Source organism: Microcebus murinus, chromosome 8, assembly GCF_040939455.1.
Source record: "Microcebus murinus isolate Inina chromosome 8, M.murinus_Inina_mat1.0, whole genome shotgun sequence".
Lineage (NCBI taxonomy): Eukaryota > Metazoa > Chordata > Mammalia > Primates > Cheirogaleidae > Microcebus > Microcebus murinus.
The window spans coordinates 106986898-107011658 of NC_134111.1; the positions used below are offsets into that span (position 1 = coordinate 106986898).

At 42.0% G+C, this 24761-nt stretch overlaps 1 protein-coding gene across 3 annotated transcripts in view; it reads left to right on the forward strand.

Annotated features, from left to right (window-relative positions):
* Nucleotides 1-24761, forward strand: part of FARP2 (FERM, ARH/RhoGEF and pleckstrin domain protein 2) — a 123065-nt gene that overhangs the window by 13108 nt on the left and 85196 nt on the right. For 2 of the 3 annotated variants that reach the window (XM_012755609.2, XM_076006129.1), the window contains exon 2: nt 2722-2928. In XM_012755609.2, the coding sequence (XP_012611063.2) occupies nt 2746-2928 (183 nt within the window). In that variant the 5' untranslated portion in view covers nt 2722-2745. Of the gene's footprint in view, nt 1-1186; nt 1304-2721; nt 2929-24761 lie in introns of all 3 variants that reach the window. The other variant, XM_076006128.1, reaches the window with a different exon arrangement.

Here is a 24761-nt window from a genome sequence, read left to right on the forward strand (position 1 = left end):
TTCATTCACGTGTCCTAACTTTAGCATTAACTACTCAATAAATAAAAGTTTGTAGAAAGACAAATATTGCATGTTCTCATGGAAGTAGAGAGTAGAATGGTGGTTGTCAGAAGCTGGGAAGGGTAGTTGGTGTCAGGGGATAGAGAGGGTTGGTTAACGGGTACAAAGATACAGTTAGGTAGAAGGAATAAGATTAAGTGTTGTAGCACAATAGGGCTACTGTAGTTAACAATAATTTATTGTATATTTCAAAATTACTAAAGGAGTGGACTTGGAATGTTCCCAGTGCAAAGAGGTGATAAATGTTTGAGGTCATGAATATGCCAAGAACTCTGATTTGATCTTATACATTGTGTGCTTGTATCAAAATATCACATGTGCCCCATAAATATATACAACTACTATGTATTTATAACAATTAAAGATTAAAATGTGTGGAATTGAAATGAAAACACTCATATTTATGGTTCTGAAAACTTCACATATCTCATGTTTAATGTTAGTGTTGTGAAAAAGTACTTTTATGAGGTGACGTTGTTTGTGCTCATAGTCCTCTGCTGTTGTCATCTGTTTTAATACGTCGCATGAGGAGACAGTGGTGTTGATGCCGCTGACTTTAAGTGAACTTAGCAAACATGTACTGTAAGGATTCAGCTCCCGCCCTCAGGGAGCGCACAGCAAGGGGAGAGACTTGTGCAGGTGATGGTGGCTGCTGACCTGAGCCTCCAGGGTAACCAGTGTGCCGGCGAGAGCAGCTGGTCTGTTCCTTAGGGTTGGAACTGGCTTCGCTCAGGAGTTGGATGGGAGATACATGGAGCAGAACAGCCCACCACTGCCTCATCCCTCTCATGCTGCTCACACCGTGCTTTTCCAGGGATTGTATCTTACTTGTTTAATACTTTCTCATTCCATAAATTGGACGTGTGTGGAAATTCTCACCCAGATGGCTTGGACTTGTTGCCTTTGTGGGGTAGGGTTTAAGAGTATAGTAGGAGATGCTTGGCAGTAAGTCACTGAGAAGATATTTGAAATTAATTCAAGAGATAAAAGATTCTTGTCTTGATTTATCTTGATAAGAAAATAAACATGAAGAAGAGGAAAGGGCCAGGAGACTTAAAGCAACTAAGCTGACTTGGAAGAGAATGGTCTGGGAATTTAGAGATTAATTCTTTTTTTTATTCCCTAGAGACGGGGTCTTGCATGTTGCCCAGGCTGGAGTGTAGTAGCATGATCATGACTTCTGAGCTCAAGTAATCCTGCCTCAGCCTCCTGAGTAGGACTCTGTACACCTGTAGGACTATAGGTGCGCACCACCACACCTGGCTAATTTTTTTTTTCTTTTGAGACAGGGTCTGCAACTCCTGGGCTCAAGCAACCCTCCTGCCTAGGCTTCCCAACGTGCTGAGGTTCTTCTAGGCATGAACCTTCAGGCCCAGCCAGGTTAATTCTTTTTTTTTTTTTTTTTTTGAGACAGAGTCTCACTTTGTTGCCCAGGCTAGAGTGAGTGCCGTGGCATCAGCCTAGTTCACAGCAACCTCCAACTCCTGGGCTCAAGCAATCCTGCTGCCTCAGCCTCCTGAGTAGCTGGGACTACAGGCATGTGCCACCATGCCCAGCTAATTTTTTGTATATATATTAGTTGGCCAATTAATTTATTTCTATTTATAGTAGAGACAGGGTCTTGCTCTTGCTCAGGCTGGTTTCGAACTCCTGACCTCAAGCAATCCGCCTGCCTCAGCCTCCCAGAATGCTAGGATTATGGGCGTGAGCCACCGCGCCCGGCCTGAAATCACCTTCTGAACTACCAGTAGCATCCACTCCACCTGGTGAGACACAGATTAGGAAAACCAGGGATTATCAAGCTGGCAAAGCCAGGCCTGGCCGTCTTCATCTACTTTCTTGGCATTTTTCTCCATGCTGAGAAGAAGCACACAGTCAGCAGAGGTGCAAGATTGCATGGATTCGGCCCTTGCTGTGCGCTCCCCGGTGCACTTGAAGGCTGTGCAACATGGAGCCTGTGGACCTGTGCTGGGAACAGCACTGTCTGGTGCTTAATAAGGATCTTCAGGCTGGGCATGGTGGCTCACGCTTGTAATCCTAGCACTCGGGAGGCCGAGACGGGCAGGTTGCTTGAGGTCAGGAGTTCGAAACCAGCCTGAGCGAGACCCCATCTCTACTAAAAATAGAAAGAAATTAATCGACCATCTAAAAATATATACACAAAAAATTAGCCAGGCATGGTGGCGCATTCCTGTAGTCCCAGCTGCTTGGGAGGCTGACGGCACTCACTCTAGCCTGGGCAACAAAGCGAGACTCTGTCTCAAAAAAAAAAAACCAAAAAACAAAGATCTTCAGCGCAGTGTCTCTGGGGCTGGTGGAGGGAGATGTGTGCCGGGGACAGGGCAGCAGCCCTTGGCCCTCTTGCCTCTGCCAGGGGAGTGGTGATGCTGTCACTTGTCTGTGAGGTCTTGTGGGTTAAATGTGTGGTTCACAGAGCACCCAGAAATGTTGTGGTACTTGTTGTTTTATGTTCTACCGAAGTATGTGTGAGTAGAAGACAATCTTTTTTAACTATTTTGAGGTAATTTAAGACTCACAGAAGTTGGAAAAATAGTACAGAGGGTTCTTGTGTACCTGATAATTCTTTTTCTTGCGTGGTTTTACTATCTACATTATGTGATGATTTGTCCATGTTTTTTTTTTTTTTTTTTTTCATTTCAGTGTTTCACTCTTGGCTGGTGAAGAATGGGGGAAATAGAAGGGACATACCGAGTACTGCAGACCACAGGGACACGCCTCGGCGCCCAGACCCCTGCAGGAGTCAGCACCCTGGAGCCTGGGCAGGCCCTCTCACCCAGAGCACAGGAGAAGCACCTGCATGTCAGAGTGAAGCTGCTGGACAACACGGTAGAAGTTTTTGACATTGAGGTGAGAACCATGGGTTTTGGAGGCATATTTCCGAATATTTTCTAAAGGTGAAGTATTATGGTACCAGATTCCATTTTGCTTGTTAGAGTTTGCTTATCTATCTAGTTGACCAAGAATGGTTTTGATAAGAACAAAATCCTTAGAAACAGAATCTGAGTTACTCCTTTTAGTTTGAAAAGTAGTATTTCCTGTCTTTCATTTAAAATTCTGATACAATTCAGTCTTTCCACTCTTATGAGAGGCTGAATAAGAAGACTGCTAGAGAGCCAGGTGGCCTGAACACAGACCTTCCCAGCATGGCTACCTGGGTGCCTGGCCACCTGGATGAAGGGGTACCACGTAGCCTCTGTGTGTGTCAGCTTCCTTGTCTGAAGTGTGGGGGTGATTATGGTCCCTCCTCAGGGTGGCTGAGGGGGATTCAGCAAACACCATGCAGAGAGCCTGGCATGCAGCAGGTGCTGTACAGTGATGGCATGTAGCTTACTTCTCTAGCGCAACAATAATACAATTTTTATTTTGAACGTTTCCTAATAGTAGATTGCACTGATGTTGGCAAATATAACTGGATATAATAAAAATATATATGTATATATCAATATTGAAGTAATAACGTTTACTTTTTACCCACATGATACATTAGAAAACATTTTTTCTGTTTCTCTAAATGGTGTTAGAATAGGCTGGGTGCGGTGGCTCACACCTGCAATCCTAGCACTCAGGGAGGCCGAGGCAGGCGCATCGCTCAAGGTCAGGAGTTCGAAACCAGCCTAAGCGGGAGTGAGACCCCTTCTGTACGAAAAATAGAAACAAATTAATTGGCCAACTAAAAACATATATAGAAAAAATTAGCCAGGCATGGTGGTGCATACCTGTCATCCCAGCTACTTGGGAGGCTGAGACAGAAGGATTGCTTGAGCCCAAGAATTTGAGGTTGCTGTGAGCCAGGCTGACACCACGGCACTCTAGCCCGGGCAACAGAGTGAGACTTTGTCTTAAAAAAAAATGGTATTAGAATGAATGTTGTTTTTCTTTCTTTCTTTCATTTTCCTGGCTTATTTCTACAAGAAAGGAATGAATGTTCTTTTTAAAAATTATTTATTCTCATATGTAATACATAAATAAATTTTCTTCTAAATTTTTTTTCATTGGTTTAAAGTAACATCTTTAGAAGAGTTTCTTGCTCTTAATGTCAAACAGTAAGGACGAGAGAATAAACTTAAACTCTAGCAGGATGTTTATTTGTGTTTGGGGATTTCTGTTGAGTCAAGATGGTGCACAGAAAACAAAAAGATTATTGAGAAGTGGGCAAGGCTGTGAAGCAAGCCTCCCTTAGGCTCTGGCTCCCCATTATTGCAAAATGCACTGCACAGGAGAGGGGAAGGGAGGGGGGTTGGTGGGCTGGAGGCCAGGGGTGGGTTGAAGGGAGCAGCGTTCTGGACAGAGTGGTCTCTGTGCCTGAGTGCCGTTTGATGGCAAGTGTGAGTGACGTTAGAACTCAAGGGGACCTTGAATGCTTTGCTTAAGGTATTATCTGAGGAGGAAGTGAAATTTTTCATCCGGGCAGTGGTAACCGAAACTGGTAGGACCTGTCTGTCCAACTTCCCAAGTCATTCCTGTGGCAGGAAGGTCTGAAGCTGAGCCACCTTTGAACCCTGGAGAACTAGCAGTTGCTCCCTCTCATCAGCTCTTGGTGACTCTCCTGCAGGAAGCAGGTGGAAGGTCTGGAAATGTGATGACTCCCAACTCTGTCCTAGTCAAGTGTTCGGAAGAATTTCCACTGCATAGCCATCCTACGGTAAACATGTTTGCTGTAGTCTAGGCATGTAACAGGTTCAAATTTTAAAAAGGAAAAGAAATTTAAGAGAATTACACTCTTTAGGGTTTACTTTTGGAGTTCTTTTTCTATCCAGCTTAATGGTCTTTATCAATTAAAACTAGAACCCTGAAGAAAAACAGCACAGATTTGTTGTTGAGTCATAAATAAAATGTAATCCTCCTAAAAATTCACTTTTACTGAGTATATGGGTCATTTTGTAACTAAGGAAACAGAGATACTAGTTTGTGAAAGTTTCAAAATTCTTAAAGCTTATCAGAGTTTTAATAATTTGAGATTATTATTTCTATTAGTCAAATGCAATTATTGTCTTTGTTGTTTGGTAACCCTGTCTGAATTACCAGAAGTTAAAGAATTTGATTTGAAAAAAATACGCTGTTGCGTATCCTGAGTTGGATGAGGTACTTTTTATGTTGTGTTATCCATGGATATACACCTTTTAGGGGGAGTTAAAATTCAATATATTGTGTTATAAGTTAGTTGTATTCTAGTTCCAAGTATCCTGTCTTCCACATCTGCATCATTAGTTTTGCTAAGTAATAGATCACCCGCCACAAATTTAGTAGCTTAAAAAAAACCAAATATTTAATCATTCCCACAGGTCTGTGTATTTGTCTGGAAATTCTGCTGGGTTGGCTAGGAGGGGCCGGGGGTCGGGGATGGCCTTACCCACACGTCTGGACACCCACGTGTGTCCTGTCTCTGTGCAGAATCTCATCCACCCTTGAGCCCACTGGGCCTCATTCTAGTGGTCCTAGAAATGTTCTCCCTGTTTCATTGATCAAAACAAGCCACCAGGCTAGGCCCGACTCAAGGAGTGGAGAAGTAGAATCACCTTGATGGGGGTGTGGCAAGGAATTGGTGGCCATTTTTTCTAGCCTGACAGCTATTGCCAGTCGAGCAGGGTGCATGCAGCCTCTGGAAATAAGACTCTGTGGCGCCCTGGGTTCAGGTGTCATTGGGCTGTGCTGGTTTGGGGGCACGCCTGGGGGAGCAGGGTCCCCTCCTCAGGAAGGCAGCTCCCCTGCCCTTGCAGAGGCAGGTTTGCCCTGCTCCTTCCTCCTCACTGTCTGCGGAGGGCTCTGTGGATCGAGGCTGGTGCTGACTTGGGCCCCCCGTCACTCTCCTGTGGTCACTCATCCACTGGTCTCATTCCTACTCTCTCTTCCTGCCCCATTTTTATATTTGAACCAGGAGACAAAGACTGTGGTCAGGTGTTTTTTGCTGTCGTACCTGTAAGCTGGGACAGACTTGTGGCTATAGGGCAGTGGGTGTGTGAGCATTGAGACCTGGGCTGGTTTGTCGCAGTGAAGACACTGGGTCCCAGTGCTTGCCTGTTTGTTGCCCTTCTCCTGAAATGCAAGTTCTGGGAGGGCAGGGGCTTCCTTGTATCTACTTCTGTATCTCCAGTGTTTGGAACAGGGCCTCGCTCAATAAATATGTGTGGAATGAACTAAATCAAATGTTAGATTTGGTTACTGTGCTTTCTTTAAAAGCATTTTGAATTTTTCCCTCTATAGCAGTATTTTCTAACCTCGGGGATTCAATTTTGTTTTGTTTTAGGGTTTTTTGGCCCTATGCACCTGTCTTATTATCTGCTCTTTGATGTTTGTTGTTGTTGTTGTTGTTGTTGTTTTTTCTTACTTAATTTTTAGTAGTGTATTTCCAGGGAGATATGCTAATGTTACTCTAGGAAAACACCAGTTCTGTGTTCACATGGTTATGAAATCTGGCATTGTGCAGAACCCTCCAGTTGTTATTGAAAGTTTATATTTAAGGAACCTTTTCAACATAGGGAAAAATTTGACATTTAGTTGTTTTTAAAATGCTTATTTTTTACTTTGGTGAAAATACAGACCAAGGGGGCCTAGAGACCTCTGTGTTGGTGCTTGTGTCTGTCTGTCCTGCAGAGTCTGTGGCTAATTGTTTCATGTGTGCCTGCAACAGAGAAGTCCTGGCTATCCTCATTTATTTTCTTCAGAAAAGTAAGTTGTGTACATCCCCAGTTTTATTTGTATCTCCCATCTCCCAGAGTGTACAAATGAACATTTGTTTTCTATCAAGGCAGACTGCCACAAGCATGGTGAATTGATTCTTTTTATTTTATTATTTTTCACTAAAACTGTTTTGGTATCATGGCAAGTGACTCTACAGCAAAACCTCTGACATGGAAGCTGGTGGAGCTGACTGGGTACAGGGGAGTGTTTTGTCCCCCTCCTCCTTCCTAGACCTGGGTAGTGCATGCCTGTTCATCCTTGCCACCCAGACGCCAGGGTGGCTTGAAGCCAGAAGCTAGGGTCCTCTCTTTCCTGTTCAGTATTTAATAGTATTGGAAAGTAAAATTGAGGCCGGGCGAGGTGGCCCACACCTGTAATCCCAGCACTCTGGGAGGCCAAGGCAGGAGGATTGCTCGAGGTCAGGAGTTCGAAACCTGCCTGAGCAAGAGCAAGACGCTCTTACTATAAATAGAAAGAAACTAATTGGCCAACTAATATATATACAAAAAATTAACCGGACATGGTGGCACATGCCTGTAGTCCCAGCTACTCGGGAGGCTGAAGCAGAAGGATTGCTGAGCCCAGGAGTTTGAAGTTGCTGTGAGCTAGGCTGACTCCTCTGCACTCATTCTAGCCTGGCAACAAAGTGAAACTCTGTTTCAAAAAAAGTAAAGTTGAGTTGAAATTTTTTTAAAGCTTTATATAGATATAATTCACATACCATACAGTTCCCCCATTCAAAGTATACAAGCCAGCCGGGCGCGGTGGCTCACGCCTGTAATCCTAGCTCTTGGGAGGCTGAGGCGGGCGGATTGCTCAAGGTCAGGAGTTCAAAACCAGCCTGAGCAAGAGCGAGACCCCGTCTCTACTATAAATAGAAACAAATTAATTGGCCAACTGATATATATAAAAACAAAAAAAATTAGCCGGGCATGGTGGCGCATGCCTGTAGTCCCAGCTACTCGGGAGGCTGAGGCAGAAGGATCGCTCGAGCCCAGGAGTTTGAGGTTGCTGTGAGCTAGGCTGACGCCACGGCACTCACTCTAGCCTGGGCAACAAAGTGAGACTCTGTCTCAAAAAAAAAAAAAAAAAAAAAGTATACAAGCCAAGGGTACTTAATAATCACAGAAATGTGCAACAGTCAGTCTTAGGCCATTTAGATCACCTCAGAAGTCAACCCCAAATCCCTTGGTTGTCACCTCCCATCTTCTCTCTCCCTTCCCCTCAGCTCTAAGCAAATAGTAATCTACTTTCTATCTCTGTAGATGTCTCTGTGCTGGACATTTCATATGAACACGATCGTATATAGTCTTTTGTGACTGGCTTCCTTCACTTAGTATGCGTTTTAAAGGTTCATCCTTGTAGTAGCATATATCATGACTTCCTTCTTTTTCCTGGCTAAATATTTCATTACATGGATATACCACATTTTGTTTATCCATTCCTTAGTTGATGGACATTTGGATAGTTTCCACCTTTTGGCTATTATGAATAATGCTGCTATAAAGATTAACGTACAAGGTTTAGTGTGAATGTATGTTTTTTTTTTTTCGTTGGGGTATATACTATATAGTTATCCCTCTGTATCGTAGGGGAATTGTGTCTAGGAACTCTAAGGATACCAAAATCCACAGATGCTCAGATCCTTACAAAAAATTGTGTAGCATTTGCATATAACCTGTGCACATCCTCCTGTATACTTTTAATCTTCTCTAGATTATTTATAATACCCAATACAATGGAAAAGCTATGTAAATAACTGTTATACTGCGTTGAGTTTTTTTTTATATTATTTTTTATTGTACTGTTATTTTTTATTGTTTTTTGTTTTTTTTTTAATATATTTGATCTGCGGTTGGTTGAATCTGCAGATGTAGATCCATGGGCTCGGAGGGCTGACTGAATACCAAGTAGAATGGCTGGGTTATGTGGTAACTCTGGGTTTAATTGTTAGAGGAAGGCTGCCAGGCTGCTTTCCAGATTAGCTGTACCATTTTACATTCCTACCAGTAATGCCATATGTTCCAGTTTCTCCACGTTTTTGCCAACATTTATTATTTCCTGACTTTTATTCCTGCCATCCTGGTAGATATGAAGTATCTCACTGTGGTTTGAGATGATATCCAAAAATGTGATAATTATATCATGAAAATGTTATCTGGAGGGGGGTTCCTCAGACTGATTGTGAGTAATTATGAAGTTGACCCTGTTGCAGAGCTTAGTGACCGGCTAAAGAAAGAGCGTTTCCCATGGTGTGGGGCTGTGGAGGAAGCACGCCAGGATCTGCCCCTGTGAGCCTCAGGAGACGAAGCTGGCTGGGCCAGACTGAATACGGGGCTATTCACAGGCACGATCATATCGCAGGACTGCCTCGAACTGCTGGGCTTATGGGATCCTCCTGCCTCAGCCTCCTGAGTAGCTGAGACTTTATAACTTTTTTTTTTTTTAATTTTAAAGTTTCACTCAGAGCTATCATGCAGGATTTTAAAAGTAGGAACTTTTATTTACACTCCATTTTTAAATCAATATTTATCTCATCTGTAGGTAATAGCTACCAGGATCTGTGATTACCCTTACCCATATAAATCATTTGCTGAAACAAACTTATGCTTATTTTGATTTTTGTAAGATGATGAAGTAAGATACACTTCATGATTCTTTATACTGATTAATAATTAGATTGAAATACTTCTTTTGTGGACATAGGCTTCAATTATGTCTTATTTTAAGCTATTTTTGACATTTATTGATGGGATATTTGGCTAACCAAAGCCCAGTCAATGACTAGTTTTTTGATCTAGTAAAATCTTGATTTGTTTTCAGTCGATTAAATGAATTCTGGGGTTTGAACATAGAAATCTGACCTCAGCTCTAGAGAGTGTTTTTGAGCCATAAATTTGCTTTAAAACCATTTGGAAATTGTGTATCAGCTTGCCTTGTCCTGTGTGCTAAGTCACAGAGTAAGAACACTTTCAGCCAAGCCATGTCCATGTGAAAAGTGTCCACCTCTGTGGCTGGGTGCAGCAAATGAAACCAGGAAAGTGGCTTCAGTTCCCTGTCCTAGAAAGGTCTCCTCCAGACTTTTTAGAGGGCAAGATGTTTAGAACGGTTTTGTCTTCATTAATTCGTAATTCACTATCAGGTTTAGGGGCTAATGTGATTTGTATTTTTTCTATTATCCGAGAGCATTATGGAGAAAGTGACATTTAGTGATTAAAAGAACAGCCGGGGACATAGTTAGAGTGTGCAAGGCCTCGCCCTCAAGGCAGTGAGTGTTCTGTGGCTTTCTGGTAAGTGGGGATTGAGCCTAAGGAGCCAGGAGGCTTTTCTTTATTCATCTATTTTCTCCCCTTTTCTTTAACATACCCAAAATTTTTAGTGTGGCCTTTCTTTTTTGCTTTCTTTTAAGAATTGCAGAAGCTTTAGCTTTAATATGTGACAAGTAGGAGGACAAATTCTCAGTCATGAAGTTCCACACTAGAAGACTGTAACTTGTTATTCCAGTAAAAACTTAATGTTTTCATTCTGGCGGGAAGAAATAGTCAAAATTCCAGAAAGTATTGTAGCCAGATGTTTGTCATTGCTCCCACATGAACATCCTAAATATGGCAAGTAAACTGCCTTAGAACTTATTTTGGTCTGACCTCAGAAGAAAAAGTTAGTAATTTAACATCTGAAATTTGGAGATAATATAGGTTTTATACAAAAGCTTTTATGTGTTTCTAGGATACACAGCTATTATGTGACTCTGCCCTAGCTTTTAAAACCTGTTATTTTGTCTCAGAAAGTTGATCTGCTTCTTGACCTCGATAGCCAGGAGTTATAGGGTGGTGCATGGCAGAGACATGGACGTTTTTGTTCCTAGTTACGTTTTGTTCCTGGTGCTCCCGGGGCCAGCTCCACCAAACCCTAACACACATGCACAAGCAAGGTTGGTGTATTATGGTCTGTATCAAATTATAAAGTAATAATGACTGATGAAAACGTTAGGCAGCAAATTGAAAAGAGTAGGGAAATGTCATTCTGTCGATCCATGTACCCTTGAAAATCCCATGACCATGTTGTTTAACAGAGAATAACAAAGTTATTTCATGATCTCAGTTGAGGGTCATAGAGATGAAATTTGTCAGTTGGATTGCCTTGACTTGTAATGCTGTTTCTTGAGCACCTAAGAGTTCTAGCACTTAGTGTGGTTTGTCTCTTATCACTGGCAATCCCAGCAGGAGACACAGGGAGTAACTGGCCCAGCTGAGCTGTGACCCTCCACTTGGAAACCCTGTGCTCCATTCACACCAATGTAACGCTCACACTTTTGATTAAGAAAGAATTTGATTCTGTCATTAATTGATTTCATGGGAGGCCAGAAAAGCTGAGCCTGTACGGTTGAGTATCCATTATCTGAAATGCTTGGGACCAAAAGTGATTCAGATTTTTGGGGGGATTTGGAATATTTGCATTATACTTACCAGTCGAGCATCCGTAACCTGGAAATCTGAAATGTTCCAATGAACATGTCCTTTGAGCATCATGTCAACACTCAAAAAGTTTTGTACTTCGGAGCATTTCGAATTTAGGATTTTCAGATTAGGAATGCTAAACCTGTACCTTATTTTTTTTTTTTTTTTTGAGACAGAGTCTCGCTTTGTTGTCCAGGCTAGAGTGAGTGCCGTGGCGTCAGCCTAGCTCACAGCAACCTCAAACTCCTGGGTTCAAGCAATCCTTCTGCCTCAGCCTCCCGAGTAGCTGGGACTACAGGCATGCGCCACCATGCCCGGCTAATTTTTTATATGTATATATATCAGTTGGCCAATTAATTTGTTTCTATTTATAGTAGAGACGGGGTCTCGCTCTTGCTCAGGCTGGTTTTGAACTCCTGACCTTGAGCAATCCGCCCGCCTCGGCCTCCCAAGAGCTAGGATTACAGGCGTGAGCCACAGCGCCCGGCCTGTACCTTATTTTATTAGGTTATTAAGTATGAAATGTCTGATCTTTTTATTATAAGTACTAAGTTTGACAGTTGTTACTTTGACATTTCACTTTCACATTTCTTATTTTATTTTTATTGTGAAGGTATATCCTCAGTCTTTCAAACACAAGTTTTGGCTTTTGATTATCTTTCAAATTTTTTAGAGCAATTTTTGTGAAACCCTGGATAAGGCAAAAATTCATGTTATTTTTTAATGAGTTCCGTCATGGAACCAGTACAGCACAGACAGCTCCAAATATTAACGAAATATTTGGGAAGGATGTGGCTAATGAATGCACAGTATATCAATGGTTTGAGAAGTTCTGTTTTGGTGATTTTAATCTTGAGAATGAGCCATGTGGGCAACCTGAGACCAAGGTGGATAATGATGAGCTGAAAGCTGTAGTGAAAGTGAATCCATCTCAACCTATGTGTAAACTAGCAGCAAGGTTTACCATTACTATTCCAACAGTATTGGACCATTTGAAACAAATTGGCATGGTAAAGAACCTGGATAGATGGGTTCCACATGAATTCAGTAAGTGTCAAAAGAGAAGTCATCTCGAAGCTTGCTTTTCTTTGCTGTCACAACATAAAGGTGAACCATTTCCACACTGTATTGTTACATCTAATGAAAAATGGATTCTTTTTGACAATTGCAAGCATTTGGGGCAATAGTTGGATAAAGATGAAGTGCCCAAACAGTCCAAAACCAAATATTCATCACAAAAAGCTAATGGTGTCTGTTTGGTGGTCCAGCGCTGTTGTTACCCACTACAACTTCATGAAACCTGATCAATTGATTACAACAGTTATCTGCTACAACCAGTTGGACAGAATGATGAGGATGCTTGAGATGAAGCAGCCAAGATTAGTCAATCGATACCAACCAATCCTCTTGCAAGACAACGCTTGACCACGTGCCGTGCAAACAGTGCTGCTCAAACTACAGAAACTGGACTTGGAAACTCTCTGTCATTCATCCACTGTATTCACCAGACCTCGCACCAACTGACTACCACTTCTTCCAGGCTTGGACCACTTCTTGCAAGGAAAAACATTCAATTCTCAACAAACTGTGGAAAATGCCTTTCACGATTTCATCACCACTAGCTCTCCAGGCTTCTTTGCTGCTGGAATAAACAAGCTACTGTTAAGATGGCAAAACTTTGTCAATAGTTTAGGTGCATACTTAGATTAATTGTACTGCTTCTTATTTGAGATATAATAAAGTACACTTTTGATTCAAAACCAGACATTTCATATTTAATAACCTAATACTTGATGGTGCTTCTGAATTTCCTTTACCCGTCAGTTCTTTTCATCCCGTTCATGAAATTTTAAATGTCTGTGTTCTTGGCCCAACTCTCCACAAAGAGGTCATCCACAGGAGGAGGAGAAGGGTGGGTAGCACTTGCAGGACATGCTCCTACCGTCACTGAGCATGTTCGTCCCAAATCTGCAGTTGGCTTCCACCTGAGGCCAGTTAGGATCAGGTTTTAAATCTCAGCCCTTAGCCACCTGGTAGAGTATGGGCATGCATCTTTTCTGGGTCTGGAGATCTGAGAAAAGGGATTCTTTGGAACAGCTTTGGTCAGGTGTCTCACTTGGACATGTGGCTAGATGGTGGGGTACCACAGGCACCTGTCTGTTCCTGCTGGGACCGTGCAGATTTCAGGCCAGCGAAGTCCCCAGAGGATAGAAGGACCCATAGTTCTCTGCAGACCTTCCCTCAGCTGCCCAGCGCATACACCCTGGTGGTCACATAGCACTTTCAGAAACACCTGACATCATTAGACTGTTCTACTGACCCATATTGTTATGTGTAGCTCCAGCTCATTCTGCTACTTCCTGAATATCCTATAATTTGCTCTTGTTCCTGTTGGTGAACAGTGAGGTTGTTCCCAGTATTTGGATATGACCAGGAGTGTTGCTACATGCATTCTTATGTCATCATGTGCACATGTATGAGTTCCTGGGTTGTGGGGTGGGTCCATACTTAGCCCTCCATAAGTGCTAAAGTATTGCTCTGGGAAGTGGTTATGCTGTTTATTTTTCTTTCCCCCACATGGGAGTGCTTCCGATTGTGTTGCCTGCTCCCCCCAAATTCTATAAGGACCCTAGTTCTCTGTGCACCTTCCCCTACTCTGGGAACTTCACTCTTCTGCAAGCTTCTGCTGCTCTGCCCTGCTGACCTGTCTTGATTGCTGCCACCAGCCTAGTGGTCCTCAAGTACTACTCCCCTCCAGTGCCCCCAGCCTTTGGTGGACCTTTTAGACCTCCCTGCAAACTGGATATCCAGGTGGGACATTGTATTGCTGAGAAGCTCCTCATGTGGCTCTAGGCAGGGTTGAGGACGAAGGGCTTTGAGAAGAGTTCACAGGTTCTGGAATACTTACATCCCACCTGAGCTCCCATTGGCATGCCACCATCTGTGTGTGCCTTTTGCTGATGCCATTTCTTCCTCCCCCATGCCTCCCTTATGTCTGCCATAAAGCAGACAAAGGTTTTCTCTTCTTCGCCCCTGTAAGGTGCCAGGCTCTTCAAGGCTCTGTTAAAACTTCACTTCTAGGCCGGGCGCAGTGGCTCACGCCTGTAATCCTAGCTCTCTGGGAGGCCGAGGCGGGCGGATTGCTCAAGGTCAGGAGTTCAAAACCAGCCTGAGCAAGAGCGAGACCCCGTCTCTACTATAAATAGAAAGAAACTAATTGGCCAACTGATACATATATAAAAAATTAGCCGGGCATGGTGGCGCATGCCTGTAGTCCCAGCTACTCGGGAGGCTGAGACAGAAGGATCGCTCGAGCCCAGGAGTTTGAGGTTGCTGTGAGCTAGGCTGACGCCACGGCACTCACTCTAGCCTGGGCAACAAATCGAGACTCTGTCTCAAAAAAAAAAAAAAAAAAAAAAAAAACTTCACTTCTTCTATGGAGCAAAAATTCTAGGTCCTACCAGTACCACTTAAACTTCATTTTCATCATTAAGAAAGCTAATTCTGGAGGTGGGGGGGAGGGTAAAAAAAAAAAAAAAGAAAAAGAAAGCTAATTCTATGTTATTGATCCCTTTTAGATATATAGAAAGTAACCAAGCTCTAGAAAGCTAAGAGCAGAATTACAATCATCTCTGTTCTTTCAGAGAGAGCATTCTGCTTTTTGACTTTACAGAATGTTTTATATAATCTTTTAGAGCTATCTTGTTATTTCACTAACCATGTGTTCACAGTGTTCTTGCACTGCGGCGTCTTGGCTTTCTGGGGGGAAGCTGTCCCTTGAGGAGACCCCACTGAGTCCCTTCTGCATGTTGAGTTACATGTTGCCATTAAAAGACAACAAGGCATCACTCGGGACTCCTTACGCTTCTTTTTTTTTTTTTCTTATACCTCTTTTTAAAGAGGGAATTCATCTAAAAAGTCCTGTTCACTGTAGGAAAACAAACTCAGTGGCCCACAACCAAGGGCAACGACCCAGAGAGAAAAACCTTTCGCATTTCTCTGAACACCTTTCTAGCTTGTACATGTTCTTCTGTGTTAATCAAACAAAATTAGAACTAGACTTTAAAAAGTTTTATAGTTTTACTTAAAACTATATTATGAACAAGTTTTAATATAATTGCTCTTTTAAAGTTTTTAATGGCTAGTTTTCTGTTTTCAGTTTCTCTATAATCTTTATCCACATTCTTGATTGTCTCCTTTGGATAAATATCTAGAAATGGAGGTTCTGCCTCAAAAGGCATGTGCAGTTCTGAGGTCTTGGTCCACACTGCACAGCTGCATTGCACAGCAGCAGAGGGGCTTCATGCCCCACCAGTGGCAGGAGCTTCTTTCTCTCAGCTTTAGGAACGTCTCATACTCTAATTTTTAATAACTGTCCAGTTAAACAGGGGAAAGTTAGGTTTCTAAGGCACAGTTCCATCACACTTACCTGTTTTGCTGTTTGTTTTGTGGGACTTTTGTGTTTTTAGGCAACATTGTATTTGAAGTTAAGAAGTAGGAAGTTAAGAGTTGGGGAGATATGAAATATATTGTATCTGAAGTAAAAGGAAAATAGGAAATATTAGAATCAGGGAGTACTGGCGACTTCACAGAAGGTGACTACTTACAGTGAAGAAAAGGATAGAAAAATTATGGGAACCATGTGTGAGAGGACTGGTTGTTGGTTTGAGCTGTGCTCGGCCCAACGGCCTATGGCCAAGGTTTCCTTGGCAGGTGTTTGCTGAGCCTCTGCTATAGGAGCCTGGGCACAGCGGTGAGCAGGGCAGGCGCCAGCTTTGCCTTCTTGGTGATCATTCTGCAGTGCAGACAGAGCTCAACAGTAGACAGGCCATGCTCAGGAGAAAGATAAAACAGGGAGGGAATAGGAGATATGGGAGTTGAACTCAGATGGGAGAGCTCCTGGCTTCCTGGGGTGAGAGGGGCCGGCAACAGATCTCTGTTCTCAGGAACAGTGTTCAGGTGGTAAGAATAGCATGTACAGGAGCCTCATGTCTGGAGACCAGCAAGAGATCAGCATGGTGGGAGTGGAGCACATGGTATCCAGGAGGGCATTGGCTTACACAGAAGGGACAGGGCTCCACAAGGACACAATGACTTGGCCCAGAGCCAGGCTGGGGCAAGAGGGGAGTCTTTAGGGGACTATTTTGGTGACCCAGGAAATGGTGTGGGTAGGTGGGAGCAAGGGAGATGGTGAAGATCAGTTGCATCCTGGAGCTGTTTTGAAGGTAGAGCTGCAGGACTTACCAGTGCCGATGTGGAGTCTTAGAAACCAATGAGATGGATGGCGCTAGGACTGGGCCCAGACTCCCATACCTTGTGCTGGGGAGCTATAGGGAGAGCTACTTTGGTTTGAGGCCATGCGGAGTTTGAGAGGCTCCTTAGGCATCTGCGTAGAGGACTTTCAGGCATTTTCTAAACTGTCATCGGTCCTCAACTTCTGGGTTGCAGTAATTATGGGCTTTTATTTTTAGAGAAATTTTGACTAGTTATATTTTTTTCTTTTTATTTTATTTTTTTTCCTAATTATTTTCCTTTTTTTTTTTTATTTTATTTATAGCAACTTGGATGGAATGACTAGTTGTTTAAGACTAACACAAAAGGCATCTGTAGGTGCTTCCAAACTGTTGTTATTGGAGTGCTCTGGAAAGTTCTGTGCACATGAGTGATGCTTTCCATGTGTAGTTTGCACTTTATATCTGCGGTCCCCAGCCCCCAGGCTGTGGCCTGTTAGGAAATGGGCCTTGCATCACTGCCTGAGCTTGGCACCACCCTCGCCCACCCACGACACTACACCCACACACACACCTGGTCTGTGGAAAAGTTGTCTTCCATGAAACTGGTCTCTGGTGCCAAGGTTGGTGACTGCTGCTTTATATGACAGCTTCTTTTTGCCACAGTGGCAAAGAGGATCCCAGTCCTCCATCACCGTGAGCTGTGATGACACCACTGCACTCCAGCCTGGGCAACAGAGTAAGACCCTGTCTCAAACAAACAAACAAAAAATTAAATCTAATGTTCCCGATTATGAAAAACACATTCTATCTTTATCTTCTGGAAGGTTTGGGCGGGGGGGGGGGTGTTTGTTTTTGAGACAGAGTCTCATTCTGTCACCTAGGCTAGAGTGCAGTGGCATCATCATAGCTTCTTTGCAACCTCAAATTCCTGGGGTCAAGCCATCCTCCTGCCTCAGCCTCCCAGAGTGCTGGGACAACAGGCAAGAGCCACCACACCCAGTCTTATCTTCTGGGTTTAGATATTCATAAGGTTCCCTCATAATTACACTTTTTGGATTTGTTTAGTCCTTACTAATATTCGTCTATATGCTTTTTGTACGAGTTGATATTTGAAACTGGCAAGGTCAGATTTTTGTAGCAAAAGAAAAGCCTTTTTTTATTAAAGCAATTTTCAGTTAAGACAACTCAACTGACTTAAAGCTACAGACATTACTGTCCTAGAAAAAATGTTGGAACGTGCATGCTAAAAATACATAGTGAGCTCTTTTAAAGCAAACTTGTGTTCAATCAGGGATATTATAGCTCTTTGCTTCTGGCTTTAATTTATATCTTAAATCTTTTAAATCTTAAATCTTTTAAAAACATATAAAATAATAGAAACATATATTAAATGTAAATGTGAATACAAATTGTATTAAGAAATGAAATTACAAATTATATTTAAGTCCTAACGTCTTATAAAATGAGACTTGTTAGCATAGTAACATAAAGAATAAGGATAGCCATCTTGGGAGTCTTTCATTAACTCTTGCTGAGGACACAGGATTTTATAATGACTCTTCAATTTTTACTTATTTAGAGAAATCAAATTTCTAGAGAATTGAGAACGCTAGAGGACGGCAGACTTGTTTTGGAAAACTGTTGCTATAATGAAAGTTATGAAAAAGTAAAGCTGTTTTATTGCTGTTAATTTTCCTTAGTTTAGAAATTGATGCTGCTTTTTTAATTATTCAAATCAAATGGATTTATAAAATAATAGTATTTTTCTCTTGTATATTTTACATTTTCCACCCTAGAAAGTATTTTTCATACATTGTTTTCAAATTGTATACATGCAACAGAAATTCCATGAAAACAGAAGAGTATAGAGGGAAAAAGTGTAAATTACCTATTTGCCCACACCCAGAAGTAACCTCTTCAACATGTAGATCATATCATCCATTTACTTCTTCCAGACATTTTTCTGTACTTGTTGATGAACCTTTACGCACACCCATGCCATCCATATCACTACTTCCGTCCATTTGATTACTTACATGCTGAGAACAATCAGCTTCCCATCGTTAATATGTTTATGACAATTTCTCTTTTTATCTCCTGTAATTTTTATGAATGTGGATACTATGTTAATTGCTGTAAAGGTATTCATAACTGTTATGTCTTGATGGGCACAACATTATTTTTCTTCTTATAAAATGTCCTTTTTTTGGTCTCAGTGCCTTTTTTGCCTAAATTCAGTAATGTATCCTATCAAATTCAGGTTTCTTGCTTTTTTGTTTGTTTGCAATACATAGGCCTGGGACACGTATGCCATTCTTTTATTTTCAACCTTTCTGAATGATTTGTTTTAATTGTATTTCTCATATACAATCTAATGGCGGACACTAAGCGTTTACCACATTCCAGATGCTGTTCTAAAACCATCCGCGTGTGTTATTTTACTTAATCCTAATTGCCAGAGCTATTATTAGTTCTGTTTTATACTTGGGAAAACTGATACACAAAGAGTTTTTAAAACCTACGTAGTACTGGAGGTTCTAGCCAAGGCAATTGGGGAAAAGGAAGGGAGGGCATCCACATTGGAAAGGAAGTGAAACTCTATTTACAGATGCCAGTACCTGTATATAGGAAACCCCAAGAAATCTAAAAAATAAAAAGCTATTAGAACTAATAACAATTTCAGGAATTTGCAGGATACAAGATCAATATACAAGGATCAATTGTATATTGTTCACTAGCAATGAACAATCAGAAAATAAAATTAAAATAATTTTGTTTACAATAGCTTCAAAAAAGAGTATAATACTTGGGAATAAATTTAACGAAAAAACTTCAAAACTGAAAACCATAAAACTGTCTAAAGAAATCAAAGATGATGTAAATAAATGGAAAGACAATGTTCATGGATCAAAAAACTTAATATTGTTAAGATGGCAATATTCCCAAACTGATCTACAGATTCAACATGACACCCATCAAAATCCCAGCTAGATGGTCTTCAGAAATTAACAGACTGATCCTAAAATGTATATGGAAATGCAAGGGATAGCCAAAAACCTAGAATAGCTAGAAACAATCTCAAAAACAGAAGAAAGTTGGAGGACTCACACTTTCCCATATCAGAACTTACTATAAAACTAGTAAAGGCAGTGGGGTACCAGATAAGGATAGACATGTAAACCCACAAATAAACCCTTATATTTATGGCCAATTAATATTTTCAAGAAGAGTGTCAAGACAATTCAATGGGGATCTAATAGTCTTCAACAGATGGTGCTGAGACAAGTTGATATCCACAATGCAGAGAATGAAATTGAACCCCTACTTCACACCATACACAAAAACTAATTCAAAATGGATCAGTGACCTAAATTTCAGAGTTAAAACTGTAAAACTCTTGGAAGAAAACCTAGGAGTAAATCTTTATGACCTTGTGTTAGATTGTGGTTTCTTAGATATGACACCAAAAGCACAAGTGACAAAAGAAAAAACAGATAAATTGGTCTTCACTAAAATAAACATTAGTACTACAAATCATGCTATCAGGAGAGTGAAAATAATGAGAGAAAATGTTTCTAAATGATATGTCTGATGAGAATTTCTATCTATATTTTGGGGGATTTTTTTTCCCTCTGCTGCTGTCCATGGTTTCATAGAATATATTTTTAAAAATAACTCCTAAGACTTTTATGCTGTGGACTGAATGTTTATGGCCTCCCCCAAAATTCTTATGTTAAAAGCCTAACCCCCCAGTGTGATGGTGTTTGGAGATGGGAGCTTTGGGTTGGAGCCCTCGTGAATGGGAGTAGTGCTCTCATAAGAAGAGATGTGAGAGCACTTGCTGCTTCTCTGTGCTGTGCTCCACGTGTGCATACGAGAAAACGGCCGTCTGTAAACCAGGAACCATGGCCTCCCCAGACCTTGTAACCACTGCCACCTTCACCTCAGACCTCCAGCCTCCAGACTGTGAGAGACTGATGTTTGTTGTTAAAGCCACCCGGTCTATGCTATATTTGTTCCAGCAGCCTGAGCTAAGACATCTTACAACTTGATCATAAAAGACAACCCAATTTAAAATCTTACCCAAGTTACACAGGAGCACAGGATTCACCCAGGTGATCCTTTTTCTTTGAATAGCTGCTTTCTTCTCTTTCTGGAGCTCTGATATCACACCTTTGCATTCTTGTATTACAGAGGCAATGGCTTTATTAACTATTTCTTAATTTTGAAATTAAGAAATCTCAAAATTGAAAATTGAAATTCTTATTTCTGAAATTTTGGCCACAGTTTTCGTCTCTAAGAAGCGACATTTTTCTGCTGAGTGTTCATCTGATTGTGTTTTCTGTTTCTTTCCTCCTTTTATCTTGAATACCTTTGAATATTTGCAGCACTTATTCTGTTTTGATCATCCATCTTTAAAGCAGATAAGTTACTCATGGGTTGGCGGTTTTATTTTAAGGTGGTTCTGGTGGTGGTGGCTGGCCATAGACTGGTTGAAATTAGAAAGCATCCTGTGACTCGAGGTCGGTGTATACATGTACACGTGGCTTGCCCGTGTTCCTCCCTCAGTGCTGCTGCCTGTGCTTCTCCAGGCCAAATGGGGCCCAGACTTGGCCTCTGCTGCCCATATCTCTCCCCACCCTTGCCTCTGCAAGCCAGGGACTTAGGGTGTGCACCTCTGTGTGCCCCTCACCTTTGGCAAATATTCTCGGAGGCTTCTACTGAAACTGGCACTGTAGCCTCTTGCTTGCCTCCTCCCACAGATGCCCAGGCCCCTGCTCCTCCCCATTGCTGATGCCACTCCTCCCCCCAGTTTTGCCGTGTGAGATTTAAGAGTTTCCTAGTTTTACTGAAAATGAAGTTCACATATTTTTGTTTCTTATTTTCCTTTTTGATTTTGAATGATTCCAGCAAAAGGCTGAGGAGATGACAACTTACGCTGCCATCTTCAGGACAGGAGCCACCAGGTATCTGCTGGATTGTCTCACCCCCAGTAGCCACTACAGCCCCTACTTCTGGGTTCCTCATATATACACATTTATGACCCCTGGATTTGAATTTTCTTTCATTATTTTTATCTCTAGAAAAATGCTTCTGTTATTTTTCCACACTGCTGATTCGGATTCAAGTCTTACCCTCTCGTGTTCAGTCCTCCTGTTGAGGTATGGTTTCTTGAGTTGTCCTAATTTCCCCTTTACTCTTTAGTCGGATTTTTCCCCAAAGTATCCTCTCATTTTATGAATACTGTGACCTCTTACACTGACCTTTTTGAGGATCTTATTTTTTTAATTAAGTTTTCTGTGGTATATACCACATTTGCTTTGTCCATTGGAAGCTAATTTGTCTGCTTTTCAGATATCTGTAGTTCAGAGTTTGACTTAAGTGTCTGGTTATTCTTAGTTGTCCATGTGTTTTTGCAGATCAGGTTTCAAGTTGATCAGTGTTGGTCTTTTTGACCATTGTTTTAAACTCCAGTATTTCATTTTCCCAGATAGAAATGACAGCCTCCTGGCTGCAGTGCGTGGGAGTGAGCCGCGTCCTGTTTGCGGTGAGTGGGTGGGGCACGCTGACAGACAGGTTTCCTATTTGTGCATGAGTTAGGGTTAACACAAGTACACACAGGTAAGAACAGGCCAGCTGACCCGAACCACTTCTCTTGATCAGGAAGAAAGAAAGGAATTTCCTAAGAGTCTGGCTGCTTTAAGAGATTTTACTGCTGAGCTAAGCTACCCTTCTGTTTTCCTTTTTTCCTGATGCCAAAGTAAAAGACAAGGAAGAAGAAAAAATCATATGTTGCCCAACTCTTAAAACATACCAGTTAATAGCAGGTTGCTTCTTTGACTGCTGGTATGTGGTATTTACTATATCTGGATGGGGAAACAGGGTTGTGTGGTGAAATTGGGCCTCGCTCACATTGGGATGTGTCCTTTTTGACGTGCCCTTGCTCAGGTGGGGGGAGAAGACTTTAACCGTCCTCTCTAACGTGGGAGAGTGTTTCACACCCGTCTCCTTTTGTGCCCACACCTCGATCCCTCCACACTCCAGTGGTTTCTCTGTCGGGAAGCTCGTCACAGCTCTGTGTTCTCAAGCCCACCTTCCCCCACTTGTGAGAGCTGCTGGAAGGCACGGTTTTTCTTCTGATGAATTTGGGAATTCAAGTAGGGAACTAGAAGAATAGACGCCTGAGTGAAGTTCTATTTAATTATTTTTCTTCCACATTAAACAGCTGGCCGTGCAGAGAGCTTCTGCTACTATTACATTGCAATAGTTGTGCCAATAGCTAGAGTTTGGAAAATTGCAGGAGGACCACTGTAGATTTCCCCCTTCCCCCCACTTTTGGAACCTTTCTTTCCAAGCTACAGATGTTAAGGCTGTATAGTCTGTGAGCCTTTTCCAGAGTATGCCATGGACTCATTCAGGGTCCAGTCAGGAGACAGAAACTACACCCGTAATTTGAACTGGGAAATTTAATAGAAATAATTATTAACTAATAACAGAGGATTAAGTACCAAGGGAGGAGGGGGATACTAAAGAACACAGGAATAGGAGATGTTGTGAGCAACAGCCTCTCCTGGGGCTGAGGAAAAGAATACCCAAGAAACCAACATTCTTGGAAGAGGCCTCCTCCACCAAGGCCAAGGTTCAGACCCATTGGATGGTGGAGACATTCACTAAGATGTCACAGAACCAGGTGGCAGGCAGGAAACTACGCACTGGTGGGACTGGAGTGCTAGCAAAACTCACAAGGTAGTGGGAACCATTGGCTCTCCTGCACCCTGATAGCAAAAAAGCTAAAAGCCCCCGGAAACGGAAAGAGAAGCCCCTTTTTCTTGTCCTCTCTCCTCATCGCCCTCTAGTGGCAAGGCTTGGTGTTGAAAGAGGAATGTCTGTCATTCAGGGGTCCTCAAACTACTGTCTGTAGGCCACATGCGGCCTGTGGAGAACATTTAGAGAACATTTATCCGGCCCACTGGGTGTTTTTGCCGCCACTGCCTGTCCTGCTTAGCACCCAACTGGTCCCAGGCCCACAGTGCGCATGTGTTGAATGTGTGCCACACTCTCCAACAGCCCTCCCAACGGTCTCAGGGACAGTGAACTGGCCCCTGTTTAAAAAGTTTGAAGACCCCATAGGGTCCTGCTGTGGTATCACAAAGCAGGGCAAAGAATAGTGGATTTGGAATAGAAAGGCAATAAATAAATAACTGACTCACCTAAATTAACAGGTTCAAATTTGGTGATTTTAAGTTGTACTATTTCCTTGAGTAGTTTAAGAGAAACTGTTTTAAAAAGAGTTCTGGTATCAGTGGAGCCTTCAATGCCTAAGTTCATTTTTTGCCCACATCTTATGGTAGGGAAGGTTTATGTGCTGGTTGGTCTCTTTAGTGTAGGAACACAGAACGCATGGGATTCATTTGCCCCTCTATGGTACAGAACCCTTCCCTGAGAAGCAGAGCAGAAACCGCAGCTCACACCTTTATGCTCTCAAATTTAACATTGGTCATAATGGCTCTCAATGCAAGTTGGGGAAGTTTGGGGAACAGTATTTTGGGAACATGTTGTGAGAACCCAAACCCAAGATTTGAAAGTGTGCCAGGATGAGAGTGAAACGCCTGTCAAAAATGTTGGTGACCTTTCAAAAGATCTAGGATGAATGTGGCTACAGTTTCCTGTGAGCTTTCAAGACTATTTTCATTGTGCAGCATAATGTTATAAAAGGAAATTTGGGGTTGATCTATTTATTAGACAAGAAAAATCTTAAGGAATGAAACTAACTACAGATTTGGATCTGTACTAGGAGTAGGCATCTAGATACACGCAAGAGTTACAATTTGGCAAACGAACTGTAAATGGGCACATGAGGCAAACAATTTAAAGGACAAAATCAGGCTGTTTCAAGAATTTTCCCACAGTGCTTAAGACAAAGAATAAAGAAGTACTTTGTTAGGCAAGCTTTTGTAGCCCATTTTCATCTAGACAAAATCTTTAATGGCACTTTTGTAGATGTAAATTTTTAACAATATGCTTTATGTCTATGCTTGGAGAAAGACTTGAACTCCATGACTAACTGGAAAAATGAAAACATCGAATAAAAGTTTTGCTTTTTAACCCATATTTTATGTGTGTGTGTGTGTATATATATAAATATATATATTTTTATATAATATATATATATATTTTTTTCCTTTGAGGCAGGGTCTCACTTTCTCGCTCGCCCCATTAGAGTGCTGTGGTGACATCATCACAGCTGACTGCAACCTCAAACTCCTGGGCTCAAGTGATCCTCCTGCATCTGCCTCCTGAGTAGCTGGCA